Source organism: Falco biarmicus, chromosome 5, assembly GCF_023638135.1.
Source record: "Falco biarmicus isolate bFalBia1 chromosome 5, bFalBia1.pri, whole genome shotgun sequence".
Taxonomy (NCBI): domain Eukaryota; kingdom Metazoa; phylum Chordata; class Aves; order Falconiformes; family Falconidae; genus Falco; species Falco biarmicus.
The window spans coordinates 22,715,602-22,739,873 of NC_079292.1; the positions used below are offsets into that span (position 1 = coordinate 22,715,602).

The window sequence follows — 24,272 nt, forward strand, 5'->3', positions numbered from 1 at the left end:
TTCTGAAGAACACAAAGGGTTTACTGGGATACATGACAAGAGGATAGAAGTAAATGGTTATAAACTGAAAGAAGTGAGGTTATAAATTAACATAAAATGTACAAACCAGGAGCTGGGAGTACAGGGAGGCTGTACAGGCTGTGGAGGCAGCTGACTACAGAGGTACCTCATTTATTCTTTACATCAGGTTTATGCCCACCACTTATCACACACCCACACTCCAGCCCATTCAGAACCAACGTTTCCTTCCTGCCTTCCTAAATGGCACTTTCTGCCCAAATTTTAGTAAAATATTTTTAGATGTAAGAAAAAAAGAAAAATTCAAATAAGCCAAAAAGAAAAAAATATTTATTGGAACAAATGCTTTAGCTGTAGTTTGACCTGCAACTGCTCAAATAATAACAAAAAGCCCACAGTGTAGATTAACATCATTTAGGAACTAGATACAACATACGCTGGCAGCAGCAGACATTTCTACAAAGTGAGATCTCAGCCCCTGCATTATAGCAATGACCTAAATATTAGGAAATCCCCGGGGCACGGCTTAGCCATGGTCTTGCTGTGGGAATCTGGACAAGCAACTTATCCTCAGGAATAGAAAGACTTTCTCAGGAGACCAAAGGTAGCGACTGGATCTCCATTAGGACAGACTGCAGTTCAAAGACAGGGATTTCTCTGGTATCTTGATAGAGACAAACATCCTTTACCTCCATCCCATTCTGCTCAGCAGCCTGATTTAAAGTCTGTTCAAAACAGCCACAGGAGCTCTTGCCTGTCTCAGAGGAGCTCTGTGAAATTAGATTCATTAAGCCGTGTTAAGTGCCATGAGATTCTCACATGGCAAAATTTTAGAGGCACAGAGTGCAATGTCATCTAACAAGGGGCCTCCACTGCCCAAAAAATGTGTGATACACACTTGTGTGTTGTGTTGAAGATGCCCTATCTGTTCTAACTCTTCTGAGATTCTTTTTTTTCTTCCCCAAAGTGTTTCCTGTGCCCCCCAGTCCCGTACACATTCAAACAATCCATGTACCAGCCTCTGGGATGTTAAGAAGGGAAATTTTAACCAAAAACATCAGAACAAACCCTACTGCCAGGGGAAAAAAAAAAAAAAAAAAAGTCCTATGGAGGATAAGCAAAAGGCTTGATGAGATTCAACACATCAGAAGACAGACCAAGGTTTCTGAGACATACAGGTGTCACCTACCTGACCTCATTTATCAGCAGGATTCCTGAATGGCCAGAAACATACTCAGAAACCAGGTTCACGTGTTTGATAGCCATACCTAATCCATAGCTCCTCACAGGTGGTTAATATGAAGCCATTTTCTGTGCTATAAACTAAATTGGCAATTTCCCACAAGTATTTCTTCTGTCCCTGATGCACAGAGAAGTAGAAGTGACAGATATGGCTCCAACGTTGTGAGAGGGACATCAGTCTCCTCTGGCACTGCATTGGCCACTTCACTTGCAGGATTTGCTGGTGCAGCCTGCCCCTACAAAGGGACATTGCTCACACTGGACTTTCTGCCATGCTCCTGTAGGTCTGCCTCTTAAGAACCACCCGCCATCCCAGCAGCTGGGTGCGAGACAGGTTTGCTTGGGAAATGGATGCTAAATTTAGCACAGGACAGTTGGCTACACTAATAAACCCAGCAGTGTGTGGGCAAATAATGTTTCCCATCACACTGGCAGCTGGCTATATCAACACCTACTGTCCAGAGCAAGCTGTGCAAAGTGGTTGGTTTAGGTTGCAGATACAGAACATCCAGCCTTATTTGCAAAGGTGTTACATATCTGCAAATCCCACTGGTTTTGACAGCAAAAAAACTCCAGGCTACTACTGCTACTTAAGTGCCAACATATGGATTTTAGGCTCTAGCTGCATGCACCACGGCTTGATTAAATTGCTGCCTGGAGCTTTGCCAAAATAGATTTCATTTAGCAAAAGCTGATCTACACTGCAATTTTGAAGCTGTAGCACACATCCCAAGGCAGCATGGAGCTACAGTGTAGGTATGCCTCAGGTGATACAGTGTTGGGCACGTAACTCTGGTTCACATTGAACTTTCCTCTACTACACTGAGACACCGCAGAACACACATAGCCTTAGATACCAGCTCCTCTCCAGAACCTGCTACCTGTGCCCTTACCTTGTTGCCCGTTTAATCAGGATCTGATTTTCAGAATCACATGATCAGATCAGCCTGTAAATGGCTAGGAAATGGGACCCTTCTGAAACTGGCTGCATCAGCTAAGTGTCTGAGATCTGAGCTCTTTTGAAAAATTAGTCCCCAAAATTGACAAGTTACAATATTCCAGAATATCCCCAGCTTCAGAATTTCCAGAAGAGTGTCCTGATCTGAGTCAATAACATATACAACTTCACTGATTTACATGATCAGTTACAGTTCTCATGGATGACTGGGTCACTATCCTCTGATTAAGCAGACTTTCTTATATTTTTTTAATTTCTAGTCCATGAAAAACCTACCACCTGGACAGCTTTGCAGTGAAGAGCACTGCAGCACACAGCATTGTCCCAGGAAAGCTTTCTTCTGCCTGTGGCACCAGAATTTCAGGCAGTTTGCAGGGAGCCTAGAAAGACAGTGACCTCTAAGGTCTGCGGCCCCATTGTAAAATAGGAGTGTGGGTCTGTTTCCCTGCATATGGATACTTGTGCTGCTTAGACCGAAAGAAATAAAAAGCAATAGAAAAGCTGCCTTTACTTATTGGGGTACATCTTTGTGAGCTGAAGGCTTGATGATGCACTGGGTAGCACTGCTTTAACTAGAAAATGGACTTTTTTAGTCAGTTTGTGGGGGGAAATGCAGAGTGATGTGTATGCATATCCTTATTGTGGTTTAGCGCAAATAAAATTTCTGCTAGAATAAACTGAGACAAGAATAGCAATTCCAGCCCACACAATTCTGCAAGAAGTCTTGTGGAATAGCTACATGGAGGACATTTTATTACCAAATCAAAGTGCTCTTTTTAAGGCAGGACATGTGAACCATACCATGTGGATACATGGGCACGTAATCAGAAGTTACAAAACCACAAAGGCTTGACAGTGCTCAAAGCATCCATTGCACCTTGGTGACAAAACAAGCCTCTCGGCCCACCCCAATGCTTTAAAGCTGTTCATTCAGATCACCACAATGGAAAATAAATGCCACATTCCCAGCATAAGGCAGTTTAATGCATGTTCCCACGTAGCAGGGTGGTTACAGCCTCATCAGCTGTTTCCTGAGGGACAGTGACTTGTTCAGCCACAGCACTTCCCAGCCATGTGCCTACACCAACAGGCAAAACCGCCGTGGGCTAGTCAAACCTCCCTGTCACGATACTCCTCCCAAGCAGTGCAGAAAAGGTTTTATTTTGGTTTAAACCAATATAAACCACTCCTAGTGGTTTCTTTTATAAAAGCATGTTTCAGCTCCACAGATACAGCTGAGATGCCAGGGCATCCCTGGTGCCCCAGAAGGACCGAAGGACAAGGGCCTCCTGACATCCCCTGTTCCAGGTGGACCAGGGGGCTGGAGAGGCACTGTGCATGTATGGTTTGGCAGCAGAGCCTGGCCCAGAAAAAAGATTACACCAGTTCACAGTGGGAAACTGAGCCACAGCAGGACACTTGTCCAGTGTCTGCATTACAGAAAAGATAGAATCTAAATCTATAAAATCTCAAGTGACATATGTTGCAAAAAAAAAAGAAATAAAATTTTGGGGTTTTTACCAGACTTTTTAAATATTTTTTTTATTTTTTTTAATTTTGCTATTGATATCTGAACATTCAAAATTTACCTTGTTCCACAACTTTTTTTTTCTAAACAGTCCTTTACCTTTAAATCCTCACAGGCATAGTCTGTGGTTGGAGAAACATTTGTGGAAAATGTGAAAAAATTGATTGGGCAATTTTTAATAAGTTTCCCTTAGGAAACTCAAGTACACTATCGCTTCTCAACTGGTTTTGTCAGGCTGTACTCCAAGATCAACTTCAAATTTAATTTACTGGACACAACTTCTACCCACCAAGAGCAGAACTCTGAAGTCTTCCCTTTGTCATTTAAGAAGCAATCACAAGGAAAAAAATGCCATAAACTTTCTTCATTTCTTTCCTGATATAATCAGGAGCTACACTTCTGTGAGACTAACAGAGTCGATTTGGGAATATTTTAGCATTGGACATAGCAACGTATGAGAAAAAACAAAAAAAAACAACAGGACTTTGCACCACATAAATCATAAAAGGGCGATTAGAGAATATTAAAAGGTTTTATTATTTATGAAAAGCTATAGGCCAACACAACATTGTGCAGCATTTGAGGAGTACGAGGAGTACTAGCATGCAACAAACATGCCATCTCAGGAGGACTGCAGCCAGAACAGCTTAGAAAAAAAAAGAGTTTAAAGGAGCAAAGAGTAGGAGAAGTGGGGACTCAGAGCTTGATTAAATGGGGCCAGAAAGTTCTGTGAAAGGCTTGTACAAGTATATCTGTGATATTTGCATAAAAAAGAAATTTATGTCGTCTTGGTGCATTTTGTTGTCAAGTACAATGAGTCTTGGAGAAGATGAATCACTATGAACAGCAAAGGCATGCTAACCCCAGACCTTAGTAAGGAGCACAGGCTGAGACTGAAGTATATCGTCCATTTGTGTCAAATGCTTTGTTGGGTTAAACATACTCAGTTTGACAGAAATAAAAGGTGCATTACAGTCCCAGTAGGACCTTGGGAATTAACTGGGCAGCAGAACAACTATTCTGCACAGGCAGTGCGCTGCTATCACCAGAGTATGTTATCAACCACCTCTATCAACACCCTTAATCTGTGATTGTCAGAACAGCTCATTAAAAAAAACCTGTTTATGCCTTTCCCTAGAATTTTCTGTTCAGTTTTACAAATAACACCCTTTAAAAACCTGTGTTCTCCCCCTTCCCTCTAGGTAGCAAACCTGCTCCGACTCTTCCAGATCCCCCAGATAAGCTATGCCTCCACCAGTGCCAAGCTGAGTGACAAATCCCGCTATGACTATTTTGCGCGGACAGTGCCCCCTGACTTCTACCAAGCGAAAGCCATGGCTGAAATCTTACGGTACTTCAACTGGACTTACGTGTCAACAGTTGCTTCAGAAGGAGATTATGGTGAGACAGGGATCGAAGCCTTCGAGCAGGAAGCTCGCCTCCGTAACATCTGCATCGCCACCTCCGAGAAAGTGGGCCGGTCAAACATCAGGAAGTCCTACGATGGCGTGATCAGAGAGCTCCTCCAGAAACCCAATGCCAGGGTGGTGGTGCTCTTCATGCGAGGCGACGACTCTCGGGAGCTCATTGCAGCTGCCAACCGCTTCAATGTTTCCTTCACCTGGATTGCCAGTGATGGATGGGGTGCACAAGAGAGTATTGTCAAGGGCAATGAGCACATAGCTTCCGGGGCAATAACCTTGGAACTTGCTTCCCATCCAGTTAAAGAATTTGACAAGTATTTCCAAAGCCTCAGCCCTTACAATAACAGACGCAACCCCTGGTTCAAGGACTTCTGGGAGCAAAAATTCCAGTGTAATCTCCAGAACCGAAAACCACATAAAAAGGCTTGTGACAAGCACTTCACTATCAACAGTTCCAACTACGAGCAAGAATCCAAGATCATGTTTGTTGTGAATGCCGTGTATGCGATGGCCCATGCCTTGCATAAAATGCAGAGGAGTCTGTGTCCAAACACCACCAAACTCTGTGATGCCATGAAGCATCTGGATGGCAGGAAGCTGTACAAAGATTATCTCCTGAAAGTAAATTTTACAGGTAATAATTTCTCTTTTGGAACATACAGAATATTACTGTAATTAATGAAATGTTCATCAGCCACAGTAAGAGCCAGCTGAACTCTCAGGAGCTCCTGTTGTCACAGTTCAGACCAGGGTGGTGCCCAGGCAAGGTCACTCCTGTCACAAGAAGGGAGAAAGGAGGACAGGGAGATTGGTGAGAATGCCAAAAAAAAAAACTTCAGCTCAACACTCCTCCTGTTTCTAGTAGAAGAAAGAGGTGGAGGTAGCAACAGCTGGTCTTGGAAATTTTACCCTCCATCCTCTAAACCTCCACACACCAACTTCCATTTCATTCACAGCCTGTTTGGCTTCAGCTGGGCCTGTCTGGAGGCCAATGGTCATTTCACCACCTGCTACACCAGGCAACTGCCTGTTATGCCTATGCTGAGGCTTGGCTTCTCTTCCTCCTTTTGTTAAGGAGTTACATAATAGAGGGACTGTGGTTGATGGCCAATGCTCTTGCCATAGTAAAGCAATAATTCCTGCCAGAAAACCAGATCAGTATAAAATATTTAACTAGGTGGGATAATGCCATTACTCATGTTACAGTGCTTTAGACTGGATGACTGAGTAATAAAAAACTAGAATAAACACGTGCAGGAGATTTGCAGAGAGAGAGAGAGAGTGAATGATCTGGCAATGATATGAGCAAACTTCATGGGGACCAGCTAAGCACCACACGACATGTCTGTGTTTTTGCTCTCACATATGGCTTGTCACAGCACTATCAAAACTAATTGGCAGCAACAAGGCTTTTACTACCCCAGACCAGCCTTCTCATGCCTTGGCACCACCATCAGTCTCACACAATGCTTTAAAGGTTCAGCTACTGTCCATGCTGTTTCTTCATCCTATTCAGGTTGGTCCACCTTGCTGCTTCTCTCTGCTGCATCCAGATCTTCCTTCTCCTGGCTCCTCTTCCAGCCAGCCTCCTCTCATCCAGGCTCCCTTCTTCTGCTGGGCCCTCTCCTACATCTAGGGCACTCTCTCTCCTCCCGCTGCTTCTTCTGGGTCCCTCTTCATCCAGTGCTCTCTCTTCTAAACCCCTTAGAGCTATTTAGCTACTTAGCAGGAACCAGCCACAGCTGCACATTATCCACCTCAGCCAGCCCACTACCACTGAAGGAAGCCCACAGCTGTATATTATCAATGCTAATTAACCTGCCTTCATTCCTCAATAATTCCTCTACAATGGTTGAGCTTAGGTTTGCTATTAATATTACACTGTAGCAAGGCTAAATAGATCTACAAAGGAAACAAGTAAAGTGTAGTTTTTTTGTTGTTACACGTGTAACTTTCTTCTGATGCATCTCAGTTGAGCTTGCATTTCTATGTATTATTAAACTGATATTCTCAGCTGACCAAGTTGCTAGTAAGGAAGCATCATGCTGTGCTTTGTATGAGAACTAGCTTCAAGAGGAATTGAAGAATAAATACGTGTATGATACAACATGCTCAGTCCCAAGAGACCCTCAATAATGGTGCTACATTAATAACACTGGAAAATATGTGAAACTGTCAGATTAGAGTTTGAACTTTTTCCTCCTTTAGAGGTCTTCCCAGCATTTGATTCAGACCATCTGTAGATATTACCAACTGCATCCCTGCTGCTTCTCTCATTCCAGTGGGGTATGACTGGTGTAGCCATGTACTCCATTTTCTCGGGTACTTGTAGGCATACTTCCCAGCACATGCTGCAGAGCTTCTTGGGACCCCTGGTCTCCCAGCATCCTGCTAGCTGACTAGCTGAGTTGTTTAGAGCATGTCAGGGGTTCCTGCAGCCCATGTCTCCAGATTTCTTTACCATGGCAGTCAAGAATAAGCAGATGGGACTGGTCACTTACTGCATCTTAACTCACCTCTGGGGAGGGGATTCAGGAGGACCCAGGATCTTGGACGTGCTCTGGTAAAATAGGTTCGGTTACGAAGGAAAAATAATGTGAGAGCAGCTGAAAGTTGAGATGCTTCAAAACCTTCCTCTGAGTGTTGCATGCCATGCAGCTGCAGCCACGTGCCTGGCCTGAGCAACACAGCACTTGTGTACGTCGTGGTGCTTGGCGTCCTCCTGAACGGCTGCTGCACCAGTAAGGATAGTCATGTGCCATGACATACACAGATGCATAGGCAATTTATACATATCATATGCCATGCTGTAACTGCATTTGATTTCCTTAGTGATTTCACAAGCAGCAAAAGACAGAATGGAACAACCTCTTAGCCTTCAGACCTATGGAAAATAAAGCCCATTATTTCTCCTCCCCTTCCACACAGCACTTAATACATCAAAACTATTTTCTCATTTGCTTACATTTATCCTCAGAGATACTTGAATGTCTTCAAATTGTTGAAATCAAGCCGTTTAAGGAGCACAGCACTTCACAGAAGCTGGGTCCTGGCATATTGATCACAAGGGATGACATTGCTGTGCCATGTGCTTCTGTCCCTGCCAGGGGGATGCTTCAGGACAGTAACAGCCTACCCAAATGAGTAGTCACTTCAATAACCTAAACTGCAATTATTTTGAAACTTTTTCTGACACACCAGTTATCTTTATGAGCTTAAAAGCATACATCCTTAATAGAGTCTAAGCTTTAGTCTGTCGCTTAATAAACTTGGTTCTAGTGCATGATCCCTAACCATTTTTCTATCATGCAGAGATCTTTTTAAGCACCCAAGCGTTTTCTCACTCAGCATTTAGTCATAAAGTCAAAATAGCCACAATTTTCTTTGACCAAAACTCCCGGAAAATTTTCACTTAGAGACAGCCAGAAAATTTCATTTTCATTTCGACTGAAATATCTTTTGTACTTTTTATGAATTGGAAGCTGAAGCTGTTCAAGCCTTAAAAAGAACAACCAACAAACCTAAAACCAAAACCTTAAAGCCTGTCATTTTGCAATTTTGAAAACAGAAGTCTCTTTTTTGAACCAAATTAATTTGTTTTAAAACCAAAATGGAAATCTTTCAAATTCTGAAGAGCATTAATTCCAGTTAATTTCCAATTTAAAACATTGAAAAACCTGTTGAGTTCTTTTCTAATGGTTTTATTCCCTGTATATTGTTACTAGCTTACAGCATGATGCTCATCTCATTTCTTTGTTACCACTTCTTCCATTATAAAGTGAAGCCATGATTTAATGTCAGTTATTTTTTAAGCAGATGAGCGATTTTTATACAGTGAGAGAATCAGCAACTGAATCAGCAATCAGAAAGGGTTGTTATTGTGATACATACAAGTCTTATCATTGATTTCCATTGGACCAAGAATGCGCCTTTGCTCTTTTCTGGTTGAAGAAAGTCACTGGGTGTGTTGTTAATACGATGTCAGGACCTTGCTGCATGGTACATTTGATCGATGATGCTTTCGTATCTCCAGCTCCAAATCTGAGAACGTACCCCCAGTGCGGAGAGGGGATGGCATGGATGTTACCAGCCCATCAGGTACACTGCAACCAAGTCAGGTTGCGAACTTTCTTCTTTAGCTGAGGTAGTGTTGCACACCCACCAAAAGGAAGCAGGCAAGAAACAGAACAACAGTGATAGCTGTATTCACTCTCAGGCAAAGAGCTTTTTAAGCAATGCCTCCTCTGCTGCAAGGCAGAGGTATGAATAGATGAGCCCCACATGCATAAACCTGCAGCTTGCCATGAAAGAAACCTGACAAATGGCCCTGACTGTATTCTTCTGGCTCCCAGGAATAAGTGACGGTGCATTTCAAACACACCAGTAAATGATAGGGTGCATTTATATGACTGGTGTGGGACTGTGCAATTTTTGACATTTACCCTACGCACTGGAATGAGTTTTGGTTAGTCCCTGATTTCGGTTAATGAAGGGGATCAGCACTTACAGAGTGTGGTTCAGCTCATGTGAGGTAGCCCACATGAAATACAATTTGCCCCTACATCTCTTGTTATTGACTACAGATGGAGCACAGAGCAACTAAGATTCTCACCTGCCATTTAGCTGAAAGCCTGAAATGAGACTCTCAGGCACAGCGTTAGTGGGACCTGTAGGGAAACACTCAAAAACCAGCTAACAGCAGTGTTGGAGTAGGGGGCTGGCCAGGATTTGTGCAGTCTCATGCTGCCACTGCTGCTGACATGCTGTGTGACAAGTATTTCATTAATGTCTCTGGGGTCCTACTTGTGTCTCCTTTTTCATTAAATTGAAACAACTACACAGAACTGCAGTGTGGCATGAAAACAGGGTGAGATATCATTCCTTATTGTCTGTGAGATACACCGAGCACAATATTTTCTTGCAAGTCAGTAATATATATACGACAAACGTAATGATATCTTGAGCTTTTTCAGTAACTGAGAAAAGAGACGCCTATGCCTAATTCCCACTTCGAGCAGCAGCAGAATCAGAGAAAGCAAAGCCCAGCCCCTAGATAAACACTCACTCCATCTCAGCACTTGTTTGGCCTTTCAAAGAGATATAAGCTGGCTCATCTTCTTGATCTTCCCATCCTTTGCGTTGCTTCCTGAGGGCACAAGTGTAGCACTTCATGTTCTGACTCCTGATGCTCTTCTGCTGATAAAGACATGCTGGTTCAAGAGGCTGTTAGCAAGTGCTAACAAAGAAGTGCTGAACAGAAGTAAAGGGCTCCATGGGAGAGACCACAGAGTAAACTCAACTTCTCACCAGCACCCAGGCACTGTTTGGTGGAGGGCAGTGCATGGAGGAGACTCTCAGCAGGGCTATGAATCCAGGGATCCAGGCAGAGCTCCACATTCCCAGAAACCTCCCTCCCTCAGGGAGGAGGGGTGGAGGGGCCAGTGCAACAACCAGCTCTACTGTTTTAGCCACCTTAGGCCCCCAGGATGACACAGCAAAGCAGCGTTCCCATTGCCCACAGAGTTATTGCAAGCCTCACAATATTTGACATGGGTTATGAGTGTTATCATGACCAGTGTGAAAGGGGTATCTATCCATCATTTGGGACAAAGTGACCAGGTCCTGCACAGCTGTGCCCCACATGTTGCTACCTGGTGTAGCTGCTCCTCCAGGGCATTGGGCTGCAGGTTGGCCAGGGTGAGGAAGGGCAGCAGTGACATTCAGGGACCAGCATTAGCTCCAACTGGCCCCAGGTCGCTGAGCAGGCAGTGCAGGGTGACAGCCCTGTCACCTAAGGGCATGGGACTGGGCTCCAGTGGCTTTTCCCACGGTGCAGTTCACAGGGATGATGGCGTTGCAGGACTGACTATGCCATGAGGCTAGTGCAGGAGCGTACGGGCAGAGGGAGGTTGGATTTAGGGGCGTGTGCATGTCCACCTGTCTTCTGCAGCTTTCTGAATCTCTGCAGCAAATAGTAGGAGGAAACTGGCTAAAGCAATAACCCTGAAAAACAGATCATTAGAAATTTTAGGCAGCACATATGTTTATAGTACTTAGTGTCTTTTCCCCCTGTCTTCCTCCACAAGAGTCACTGTTACATCCCTCTCCGTATTATGTTCAGAAATCCAGCCCTTCTACAGCAAAACCTGCATCATCAAACCAAGCTTATATGAGGCAAAATCCTCTCCTGCAGCTAACTAGAATGACTACTCAAAATGAGAAAAAGGTTGTAGGTCAGGTCTGATTTGTCCCCTTTCATTCACCGGACTCTGTGACAAAACTTTTATTCCTGCCTGGTCCTACATTTGTGTGGTTTATTTTCTTTCTTTTCCTCCTCCCCACTCTGCCCTAGTCAACACTCAAATATGAAGTGGGAACACAAACTCACCTTCACATTTACTCTTGAACACTGCTGACTTCCATGGTGTGAACACACATTCATGGGTCATTTCCATCATAACTGTTCCACCCAAGTAGAAAAGAGGTTAAAAGTCATGGTCTGCACAAGCAGATGTCACCTCCCTGCTAAGCACAGCAGCATTGCATGGTACTTTCTCTAGGATTTAGCCACACATACTTCCTGTCAAAAGTCTACTTTGAAGCTCAGCGTCCTGCCAGGCTTGCACAGAGTGCAGACCAAAAAATGAAGCATCTGTTATCACAAGCAGATTAAAAATGTGGAGACTTCAAAAGCCAGGTATAACTTTAGAGCAGGGAGTACCAGTCAGTAGATGTGCAGATAAAGCTAGAGCCCGCATCCCAGGCTCTGCAGCAGACAGCCCTGCTATGCCGTCATTTCACCCAATGAGCTCCTGCTCATCAGGTCAGATCCCCTTGGCCCGCAGCACTCAAACAGCGAGCGGTAAGGTCCTCCTGGCCTTCCCTGTGGTGCTTATTTGTAAAACAAACACCACTTTCACCTGAAGGTAAAACTTCCATGGCAGAAGGCATCTAATACCTTATTATTCATAAAAGTTTTAAAAGTGTAATTCATATTGGATTTGTGGCCAATAAATTCAAGGAAAATGTAGAATGAAATTCCCAAGATATTCATTAAAAATATACATGAAAAAGATGTCTAGGATTTATAGGAAAAAATACTGCCTTTTTTCTAGGACCACAAATGTGTCATAGAATCTAAAACCTTGAAAGCAGCTAAAAGCACACTTGATACTTCCTGCTTCAGAGCAAAGGAACAGGAACCTGCATGGTATTTTCCCATATTTCTCTCTATATTAGAGTTACCTTGTGGCATACACACACACAGAGCTGTAGCAAGATTTTGACAGCCCGGTTTTCCTGATGATCCCCCTCTACTTTCTCCTTCCTCCAGCTGCCTCTTTGCAGATCTGGGTGCTGATATGGGGGTCTGCAGTTCCTTTCTCTTGAGCAAATTTACCGCTCCAACAGGTTCCTGGACAGAAATCTCTGCTTATTCCTTCCTGAAGCTTTTAATAAGTGTATATATTCATGCATTTATGTACGTTGTTTATATACCTGCATATTTTCATACATATAATATTCAACTGTGTATAATGTAGATTCATAATATATAGAATAATAAAGTTAAAGAGCAAATCAGGTTGGAAGGGCATTCAGGAGGTGTCTAGTCCAACCTCCTGCTGAAGCAGGGTCAGCTGTGCCGTCACACCCAGTTGCTCAGGGCCTTATAGATGTAAACTGGCTGAAATTAAAATACTATGAAAACTTTTTATCCTGTGGTTTAGGTTTGAGGTATCACAATGGCAAACAATCCTATCTGCACCCTGGATGCGCTGTGTGTCACACACTGCACTGTGTAAACTGGATACTTGGGCTGGCAGCAGGACACAAGACGTTGTCATCTCTAGGGCACAACATCCAAACAAAATTTTCATTAAAATTCTCTTGCCATGATTGCAGGTCAATGGTGTCTGTTCTCTAGCTAGTGACCACCATAAAATACTGCCTTTTCATGCTTTCATTTGGTATTAACAGTAATGAGCCTGAGTGAGCAGGAGCAGAGGCTGAATTGTATTCTTACCACTTGAGATAAGCTTCAACAGCAGAAGCCAACGTGTGCTGGGACCATTGCTTCCCATCTAACTTGAGAGTGAGGTACTTCTGCCTGCTGCCACCACTGCCACCACTGCCATCTGCCACCACTCTTCTGCCTGACCTGGCTGCTGAGCTCCCACAGACAAAAAGACAGGAATGCAGCACTAGCAGGACACAGAGCAGCAACAACTTTTCTTCATAGCCCTTCAGGAAGGCTCTGGAAATATGTTGCCTTTGGTCTTTACCCACCTGGGTGCCATTCCTGGAAAGTCTGCAGAAGCCACAGGCCAGCAATGGCCCCAAACTTATTATAGCAGCACATTTAGGTGAAAGTGCTTTGACATCCCTAAAATAGCAAATGGCTCTCTGTCTCAATTTCCTCTGCTTGAATATTTATACAACCCACAACTTCAGATGAGCTATGAAAAACTGAACATAAAGTTATATAGTCTGTGCCTTGCATGTAACGTATAGTCAGCTGCTTTTGTCATGTTAATAATGTAGCCTTTAGGCATCTTATAAAACTCTAGATTGCACAGCGTCCATGCGGGTATGTAAATGAGGATGAGATTAGACACCTCGTGTTTATGAAGAAACAGAGGACTGAAAAACTGAGCAATGATTTTCTTTCGGATCACATATTTGAGAGACAGAAGGCTTGGTAACCTAATTTACCTGAATCCCAGACTTCTGTGTTTGCCAGCTGCTTATTTTATAACCATTATTATTTCTTCTTTTGTTTCGCTGGCAAATGCCATGTGAATCCCGAACACTGAGGGTCTGCACAGTCGAAGTGCTGGGAGGAGCAGGACAAGTAGTACAGCCATTTCATCCCCCAATCATAAACGCTCACTTTTCCAGTCCCACTGGTCTTTACAATAGGGGGAGAATTCAGGACATACCATGTGATTATATTCTTATTCTTCATGCAGATCTACCTTGTGAGAGACATTCACATGCAAGTGAAAAGATGTTAGGTCTGCCTCTTTCTCCTTGTCACCTGGAAGAACAAGATACCATGTGAGAAAACAGTTTGGTTCAGGAATCTTACCCCTTACCTTTTAGCATCTGCATTGGCTCTGAACAGCCGACATGAGGACCAGCTTCTTCTATATCAACTGCTATGGAAGAGCAATTCAGCACTTCCAGAACTAATCTCAGTTAGTCTCACCTGCATGCTGGGGTGCTGGTTTAGGGGCTGAAAAAGTCAGAGGCTGTGCTCGGAACATGACCACAGCAGTCTTGATGAGGATGAGGACAAGGACATGAGAAGGAGATTGCACAGGGACACATTGAAACAGTGTGACACACTGGGAGACTAAATTACTCTCTAGGTGTGTCCTAGACTTCCAGTGAGTCCCCAAGAAAATTGGTCTTTTCAAAGGGTGATGAAGAAAACTACAGACAGTCACAAACTCAGCAGTCTAATCCCAAAGATAATTAAACATTATGTTATTTTTACCAAACCTCTATTTTGGTTGGCAGCTAATAATTATACCAGAAAGGCAGAACTGAACGCATAATCTGTAGAAAATCACCTTTTCTCCTGAAGTAGCCTTAATATCACTACATTCCTGGAAGACACACTTGCTTCACCCAGTAGAGCTCAGTGCAAATATATTCCCAGGCTAACACTGACCGAACAGGAATAGGTACAAAACCAGTATAAGCTGCATTAACATGACACTAACATTCATCCCAGTCTGGTGCTGCAATTAGACATGGATCTGGGTCTGAATCCTACATCACTTCCACATAGCATATTTCCAGACATACCTGTCACAAGCTGATTGCTGTACTTGTACTTGTTAAATGGCAGCCCGGATGAGCATGTGAATTTATTCCAGCTTTCTGTGAAGCCTGAACTATTCCCTTTAAGCTTGTCTTGCCCACTTCTGACTCCCAGTGCAGAAAAAAGCTGCTCAGTGATAGTCATGTTTCTCTATCTAAAAGAGAGAAGGGAACTCAACCCAGACTGCAAACATCCCTTGTGTAAATTTTTGCATTAACACATATAATTCCCAAATACTCACAGCCTTATCCTTTGTTTAAATGGTCTCATGAATCAAAAGAAGTACTTAGGGCAAAAATTTCAGAGGAATGACTGAAAGGATTTCCTACCACAAATTTACCTTTCTTATTCATGCAAGTGTTAGTATTCTTATTTTTAAAAAATTACTCAGGCCAGTAGATCACACCTACCTTCTAAAAGAGAATTCAAAAAGCAATCAGCTCTGCACATCTGTGGAGCAGAAACTCTGTTTATGTATAAGTACTCTTCCCAAACTGAACTTCTACCCAATCCCCATCAACTGCAAACTGGATGGACCTGGCAGACAAATGTGGTAAAGGGTGTCTTTCATTTATTCATCTCATAGAGCCACATTCCTAAACACCTCTAAAAGCGTCTCAGAGAATGACTGCTTTGGCATCACTGCAATATGTATGGCTATTTTGTTAGCAGATACAGAATCTAATGTAAAAAGATATTCCATTGCTGTTATCAGGGTGAGTAATTTCCTTTTGCTTCCTTCTTCCTGCCATGAAAGTGTATTTTTACAGAGGTTATAATATATAAGTACAGAGGCAAATACAAAGAATACTAAAATTCTTCAAGGCAGGGGGAACACACACATTCACGAACAGGTGTATAAGAAGCAAAGAAATTTATAACAAAAACATCCACACAATCCTAGCTGTAGCATGGCTCAGGCAAAGGAGAAATCCTTTGATTTTTTTTTTCTCACCTCTTGCTCCGTCCATGGAGCAGTAAATCACCACAAACTTTCCTGCTCACTACTGGGATGCAAAGGGGTTTAGCCCTAAGCCAGAAATGACAATATCTCCAAATATAAGCCCTTAAGCTTAAGGCACGGCAATCATAAAATAATTACCAAGGTCATTAAGTTTGCTTGTAGGGTCTCCACAGCAAAGATCACTCTCTCCTTAGTGCATACAAAGAACAGCATGGAGCCAAAAGCAGTAGTGATGTGAATGGCAGTCACCAACACCCAGTAAATAGAAAGCAGAATTTAATGTACCTCGCACTCTGAAGGCCCCTGCCCCCTTAGTCTTGCATCCGCTTTTCTTCTCTTACAGTTTTCCTTTTCTTGCTACAAGCCCATCTTTCTACTTGCCAAAACATGAGTCATCTCATCTCTTCTAAACTCATGGCACATGTATATCTAGCACTTTTGCTACGGAAAAAATTCAAGAGTACTTCTGAAGGCTGAGAGATATTCCCTTTCTACATGTGCATGTGCAATTGCTCCTCAATTCAATATGGGTTTCATGCAGGGCATTTTTCTATTTGCTGCTATACACAGATTCCAGACAATTTGATGGGCAACAGAATAAGCTAATGCACCAATTCCTTTGTACATGTGAAATACTTACCACTTCCGTGACTGAAAGACGAGGCTCAGCTAAGAAAATGCTGCAGTTTTAGCCACGGAAAGAGTTGCACCATGCTCAGTGGAAATAGGGAAACTACTTAGTGTGAGAAAGCTGGGTAAAGCAGAGCCTTGAACAAAGTCCTCACACAGAGCGCGTGTGCCACAGAAATCCTGTGCAACTCTGCAGCTGAGAGCGTGTGGACTCGCAGGGTGGGCTGCGACTCCTAACGGTATCAGCCACACTGCCATGTGGGAAGCTGGGATCAGAAAACACACACAGGCACATGTACGCACACTTACACACTCTCACAAGAGCACTCACTGTTTTTTAAAATTTTAATTTCCTTAAAAAAATTCTACAGTAAAAGGTAATGCTTGATGTATGACTGCTGAGTTTGCATTTCAAAAAAGTGATCAGCAAATCAAAAAGCAGAGGTTTTTTCTACAGAAACTGGTGTTTAGGTAGCAGCACTGCTGACCTGTGGCACCCACAACCAGCGGACAGTCCCAGGGTGATCCTTCTCTCAGTTTTCCCTTTGCTCCCTTTCTTGCAGAGGCCCTAACTGTCCTTGCAGCTTCTTGTTATTTCTTTTGGCTTTTCACCATACACAGGATGTTTTGCACATGCTGTGTACATGCTCTTCCTTCTATTGATTATGCCCTAAAAGCAATCCCCATTCTTGCCAAGGCTGAATTTCTGTGGTGATCAGCAGCTGACCATGTGCGAGTAGCTCTGGAGCCTGAATGTCTGCTACAGAACTTGCCCGCTCTCTTCCAGTGGGAACGCTTTCACAGCGGTTCTTTACCTTTTACAGTAGGTCATCAATCTGCTACAAAACACTAGAAAATGCTTGACCATATGCAGAAGTGTATGGGGTGGGGTTGCTGGACTCTTCTAGTCTAAGCAGCAATTACATAGTTGCCTGCAACAGTAGAAGGTTCTACTCTTTGGTCCCTTCATTTGCCACAAATAACTGTACACTGTGTGAACTCATAAATAAATTTTACCTATAATTTCTCCAAAAGTAGGATTTTTCCATTATGTTGATCTATGGCCCTGATGGATGGGGCAGCTGATCACTGCTCCAAGATCTTGATGGCAGCTTGGTAGCAGAGATCGGCCTGCTGTCCCAGGACAGATCCCCACCAGACAGTGGGAAATAAGACATTGTATGAAGCTGCTATTGGGAACATTTCCACATCAATTTGAGTAAGTAGCCAATGGCTAGTTAATGGTCCAGTAACTGAAAGAATAAAAAGCCCATTTTCAAAGGCTCTTTAGAGAAGAAAGTGTCTCAAGTCAGATGAAGGTTTCAGGCAGTACTGTTAGTTAATGTCCTTTCTAGATCTCTGAAACACTTCATCAGTCTAAGCCTACCAATGTGTCTCTGCTTCCACCATTAAACAGGGAAATAAATCAACATTTTCTTTTTACATTTTCCCCTGAGGTCTGGTGATTGCTGTTGCCAAACTGATTCAGTGAAGCAAAACACTAGCAAAAATGATTCTGTGCTCTCAGCTTTATCTTTTCTTCCTGAGAGCAGAAAAATTTGCAAGTATTAATGGGACATGCAGCTTGCATGTTCTAGGATAATGCATGCCAATGAGCACTGATGATGTTGGGAGAGGTGACGTGCTACCTTTGCCACTGGGGTGTGATATGCATGAATAACCTTAAAAGCCAGGAGTTCTTATCCTTTATCTCCCTATCTTTTTACTAGAATTCGTTGTTGCAAGTAGCCCATTTTCACCTCTCGATTGGCAGACTCAGCATTTTGTCCTACATGAGATATACTCTACCGAATACTGATTTAACCTGCTATTGCAGTAGATGGACATTTCTAGCCATCACATTATTATATGGAATTTAGTAAAAAGAAAATCCGGAATCAAACCTTTACAAAGAAAGATGAGTCACATTTAATGTGTGTGGTGGGCCTTACTGAAAGCATTAGTTTTTCTCTATCTGTGGCCAATATTCAAGTCAGCTTGCTCTCACGCCTACTTTGCCACAACTCATTTTGTAGTCTAATAACTGCAGACCTGTTGGTGGAGGAAGTAACCCACCTTCCTGATGGCAATTCCATTTAGTCAGAGCCCACCTTTGGAGGTGTCTCCTTCTCTCCACTGACTATAGGAGCTCTGTGAGAAAACTACACTCTCAACATAGACATTCTAATATGCACTTTTTTTCATGCACATATTATATTCACAGAGTAAACTGATACAGTCCAGAATCTTACACCATGTGTGAAACATTTACCTTTCCAGCTGAACTCCAAGTCTACTTTGTCTTCCACCAACATCATGTCAGATGTGCCAAGTACAATGAGCCAAGTACATCTGAGCACAAAGGTTCCTCTGTGTGTTTCACCATAGCATTGTTTCTTTACAATGCTACGATGCTCTGAAGCATCCTGCAGCTCTTTTTTTTCCACAAAGTGTTCTATAAAATTGAGCTGCAGTTATTTCAAAAAGACGCTTTCCTTAGAATTCACTACTTATGGTTTTGTTTTCCTACTGGAAATGCAATTTCATTTTTCAAATTACCTCATTATTAGCAATTTGTAGGATGATTGCTGAGAGTTTTCAGTAGCTTCTTAACAAAAATAATAGCATAGCGTCGTAAGGTTTGTAGGAAGAGGCAATACATTTATTAAACTGCCCATATATCTGGAAAAAATACAGAAGCTTTTGACCTAACACCTCTTTGCTGTATCTTGTCTTGCATCTTGACCAGACCTTGTGTTTTTAAACTATATACTTTTAAAGAAGGGAACAGAAAGCTCTCAGCAATTACTTTGCAAATGGATAGTAATGAGGCTGCTTGCAAACTGAAATTGTGTTTCCAGAAGGAAATAAAAACCTGATATACTGAAGTCCGTGCAGAGCTGTTCCTTCAAAATAATTGAAGGTCAAATTTGTTGAGCAGTTTTTCTGATAACCTAATGAAGTGCCCTTGTGCCTGAAAGCTTGTGCATTTCTTCCATCTATATTCTAATCAAAAATACTGCCTTTCTTATAGGCGTGAAATTTCTTGAATCTTAGACCATCACAGCAAGAGTATTATTACTACTAAATAATAGTATTGCATTGTAAGTAATTAAATCTATGTCAGCCCACCTGTTTTGGGAGTGTCTTCGTATCAAGTCAACTAGGAAATAATAGCCAGAGGGTCTATTTCATAGTTCATTTGGTTCTGATCTCTAAGGGCAAGCTACCTAACTAAATTATTCAGAGCACTGTCTGGAAACACTTCTCTAATCCTCAAGTCCCCACAGAGGAAAAAGTGTTTTAACTACCTTCCTTCAATATCTTAGTAACTGAATCAATTCATATTTCCTTCAGTCTGACAAAGAAGGACAAAGAAATATTAGGTTTTCAACACTTCCTTAGCCATCAGCTACTATATGTAATCTGGGCATGGAATTAGCATGTCATAGAATGGTGCCTCCGAAAAGAGAAAGACTCACACCCCTATCACATATCCAAGTCCCTCACTTAGCCCACAAGTAAATTTTAGCAAACTTAAAACACTGCTGCAACCTCTTTCAGCTGTGTCCCAGATGTGCTGAGAAGAGAGCAGGGTAGAGCATGACACCAGTTCCCAGCACTGAGGTTAGATGAGAATGTCCCTCACCCAAAAGTCCAAATTGGACACAGGGAACTCATAACCACGGGACTGGCAGAAAGTCCCAACCAAAATCTCAGGCTCTGAAAGCAATGTTAATGTTCAGCAACTGACACATAATTCACCAGCCAACTCCCTTTTAACTCAGACCAAAAACATTTCAAGGGGTACCAAAGGCCAGCCCAGAACTTACAGTTTCAGCTCCTGAGCTTCTGTGTTGTCACCCTAATGGTGGCCATAATTCTTCATAATGGGAATGGCTTCCCTTTGCTTCTGTTAACAAAATAACTAGCTGGCCTAAGGGAGGAGTAAGGCAGTTTAAAGTCATGGTTTAATTTACTTGGTAATTGCAAGCTGATTGCTAGTATAAATTACCTTGCATGCATTCTGCCTCTTGTGCCAACCATTTTCTAAAGTGGATAATCTTAAATTAAAAGAATAATATCAATTGAAAGGCATTGCTATGTTAGAATCTTAAAAACCATTCATATCAATTATCAACCTAGCAGACTTATTAAAAAAAAGAAAAATACCTTAGATGCTTTTCCATGAATGTTTGATTTATTTTGAAGTTGGACTGATGCAACCTTAACCAAAAACTTCAAGACATTTTCTTAATTTCAGAGGATATGTTTTTATTTTTAAAGAGAAATATGACTACAAAACTTCTATGTAATCTCTGCATCCAAATCCTTTAAGAAATCAGAAATTCCCTTTTTAATTCCTTAAATTTCCTTAAAAAAATAAGAGAGACTTCATAATTTCCTCCATGAAGGTTTGTAATTTAGCATCTAGTTCATTATCCCCCAGTCCTGAAGGCCACATATGTGCCCAAGGGCCACACAGGCAAGAGAACAGCACACTCCTGAAAATGTAAAACATTTTGCTTGAGGCAAGCGTTTCACAAGAAAGGCAGCTAGGGAGTTCTGTGTTCAGCCAGGCTGAAGATAATGACAAGCTGAATGAATTCTTCCCATCTTTTGGACCCTTCTTCATTTATTTTTCCAGCATTCACATCACTTTTATCCTGGGCTGTTCTCTCTGATAGCCTCCGCAGCACTCGCAGCACCTGTGCAGACAGCTTGCCGGAGGCAGCCCTTCACAGGTACCTTTGCAGGAGCTTGTACAAGAGCTTGCACACTCGGCACTCCAGCTGTGAGCCTGTCTGTTCCAAGTACTGGTGATACTCATCTCACCTAACTTCATGTACAGATATTGTAGATGTATTTTACCTAGTCGCTCTCATTATGGTCAGCAGAAAAAAGCCAGGTGCAGTTCAGCTGAGCTGCTCTAGCTACCTACTCTAAGGTGAGCCCTAGAAATACCTGTTCTCCTTTGCAGGAGGGAATCTCAGGATAACTCATATGCTTATCACTCACATGAGGGAACCTTGCAGCTAAGCCTGGGGAAACATTTCTGTCTCTGACTACTGCAAACGCTGTGGGGGTCTATGACGTGTTAAAAGTCCCTGTAGCAAGCACGTTTCTAACCTAAGAGAGAATCCATAGAGCTGAATGGAAAATCTGTAGTCACAGTAGGAAAACAACATTTATAGAAGACTACTCATTCTCTTTCATTTCCTGAATGAGAAGAGGCAATACTACATATGACCAAAACACATCCAGAAACAATGGTGCAGAGGTTAAAAAGGACTATGTGTTTCTGTAAAAAATTGATATTTTAAGTCCATTCCTTAATTATTAATTGTGGAGAGGTACACAATCTAGTGACACTTCACTCTGAGCCTTCCCTGTACTAACTTTTAAGCTGCCGAATTTCAACATCCCTTCTGCCAGTCAGGTGTAGACACCAGCTGTGTCTGAGACAGAAACAGGAGTGGGTGCCAACAGGGTGGAGACAACAGGTCTCCATTACTCGGTCTGAATGTTCAGACAAGCAGAAATAAGTCGCTTTGACCTCCACAAACCATACCTAGATAAAAATAGAAGAAAATTAAAAGATATGCATTCTCAGGGTCCTTTTGATACTTTTCAAGATAAGGCATCACACACACAGATGAGCCCGTTGGACAAACACACCATATCCTGTTACATTATTATCAAGGCTCTTCCTAACAGTGCTTTAAAAAGGCATTGCCCAGGATATGTAACAGGAAGGAGTAGGGGGGCATTTAAAAAAAAAACTATATTTTTCCATTACATAAACAAATGTCTTGTTTTTCAGCCTTAGATCAGAAGTTCAGAGTTTTTGCAGCACCATCTAGTGAGACTAAGGAGGCTTTACTGAACTTCTCAGAAACTCCAGCCTGTTCCCTCTTCACCTTTGCATTTCTGTTTAATCATGATCTCCTTATAGTCTATTGGCTGAAAGTCTTTGGGGCCAACAAGCTGTTGAAGAAGGTGCCTTTGGTGCACACAATAGTCCTTTTTACATTTCTTTCCGAACCAGATGAAATCCCACAGCTTTGCCAACTGCTGAGCTGAAAAACTGCAGAGCTTTCATCGAACCTTGTTATTAATGAATTGCCTCCTAGCTAGTGAGCTGTGCCTCTGATCTGTACCTTGTTTTGAAAGAATACACTCTGCAAGCAAAGAACAAATGCACATATTATTGGATGTGAAAGATGTTCTCAGATGTAGGCATACCTGTCATCATCCCTACCAGGAAGCGTTACTGATGATATTTTCTATAAGGCAACATCTATAGACTCAGCTCTGTACCAAAAACATGCAAGACGCTGTATGCAAAATATCTTTCCTGGCCCAAAGACATTGCTGGCAAACAGGACTCGTCTGGTTCCAAGCCAGTTAAGATGACGCACATCTTTTCCTAGGCTGTGCTGTCTCTTAAAAGTTTCCCAGTGCCTAATTAGGATTAAAACTGCTTTGTTTTCCTCATTTACTCATCCCTAGTTAAAAAATCCTGGAGTATTTTTCACCCAGCTGAACCAATGTGCGGAATCAGAATAATTTCAAAAAAGATTTCCCATACCACCTCTGAAAATAGCGGTTTTGCCCAATAAGAAAATAAATCCTCCCTTCAGAACTTTCTTTCTGAATTAATTCCCTCCATCAAGAGCTGTACCTCACTGGCACAAGAAATAATAAATATTTCCAAATGAAAGCAACTCACCTGCTTCTAATAGCACATAAGAACATACTTGCAATCTATGTGATTGTTGGAAAAGATGGTCCCACTGTAGGAAGACGGAAACAAAGTGACATAATTCACTATATAAAAGCTATGATGTTATTTTATGTTTGTATCCATATCTGCTACTAAAGCAGTCATAAATCTACACAGTCATTCATCTCTTATCTGAAGCTGAAGTAGTTTGTCCTGCACTTACACAGCGGTATCCTATCCTTCAGTAGGATTTCTTCAGTGAGCTGACAGAGGTGGACTGCCTGCACTCTGGCTCCACAGGCTTCTGTCTCCTGCACTCTCTATACCGGGTGTTTCTCCTCTTCTCATGTAACTGCTGTTGCACCTTCATTGCCGAACTGCTGTAAGCCAGAGCACAAAGCGTCACTGGTTTATCTTTAAGTCACTTTTAATTATCCTTCCTTTTCCTTGATAGCTTCTTTTATAGAATTTCACTTGGATAACCACTTTGCATAAGGAAAATTCATTTCATGAAGTGCAAAGGGAGAAGAAGGTTCAAAGACACTGCTCAAAGGAGACAAAGTTTGTACTGTCATTCAGGTGTCCCCCTGACTAACAGCATGGGTAGACCCAGAGAGACTTGTTTCTCATCTCCCAAGAGGCAAATCCAGAACAGATTAGCTACAACTCTGAAAAAGACTTGCCAGAAATAAGTGCCTGTTATAAAGAATGTAGGTTTACTCTCAAAACTGAAATGTAACTGCAAAAGAATTCTCAGAGTGAGTTATGACATGGCCTGACATCATCTCTGGGAAAATCATTTACAAATACGCAAAAAATGTTCTTTTTACTCTAAAAGATAAAGTCTTGCTTTCTTATGATATCATATTCTTGCCTATAAGCATCTTATATTTATGATTTTAATTACATCATATTTTCTGAAAACATGTCTTTTTGGAAGTGGTTCTACAGG

At 42.2% G+C, this 24,272-nt stretch overlaps 1 protein-coding gene across 1 annotated transcript in view; it reads left to right on the forward strand.

Annotated features, from left to right (window-relative positions):
* GRM3 (glutamate metabotropic receptor 3) overlaps nucleotides 1-24,272 on the forward strand; it is a 113,822-nt gene that overhangs the window by 71,202 nt on the left and 18,348 nt on the right. Inside the window, exon 3 of the mRNA XM_056341559.1 lies at nucleotides 4,949-5,804. Within this exon, the coding sequence (XP_056197534.1) occupies nucleotides 4,949-5,804 (856 nt within the window). The remainder of the gene's footprint in view (nucleotides 1-4,948; nucleotides 5,805-24,272) is intronic.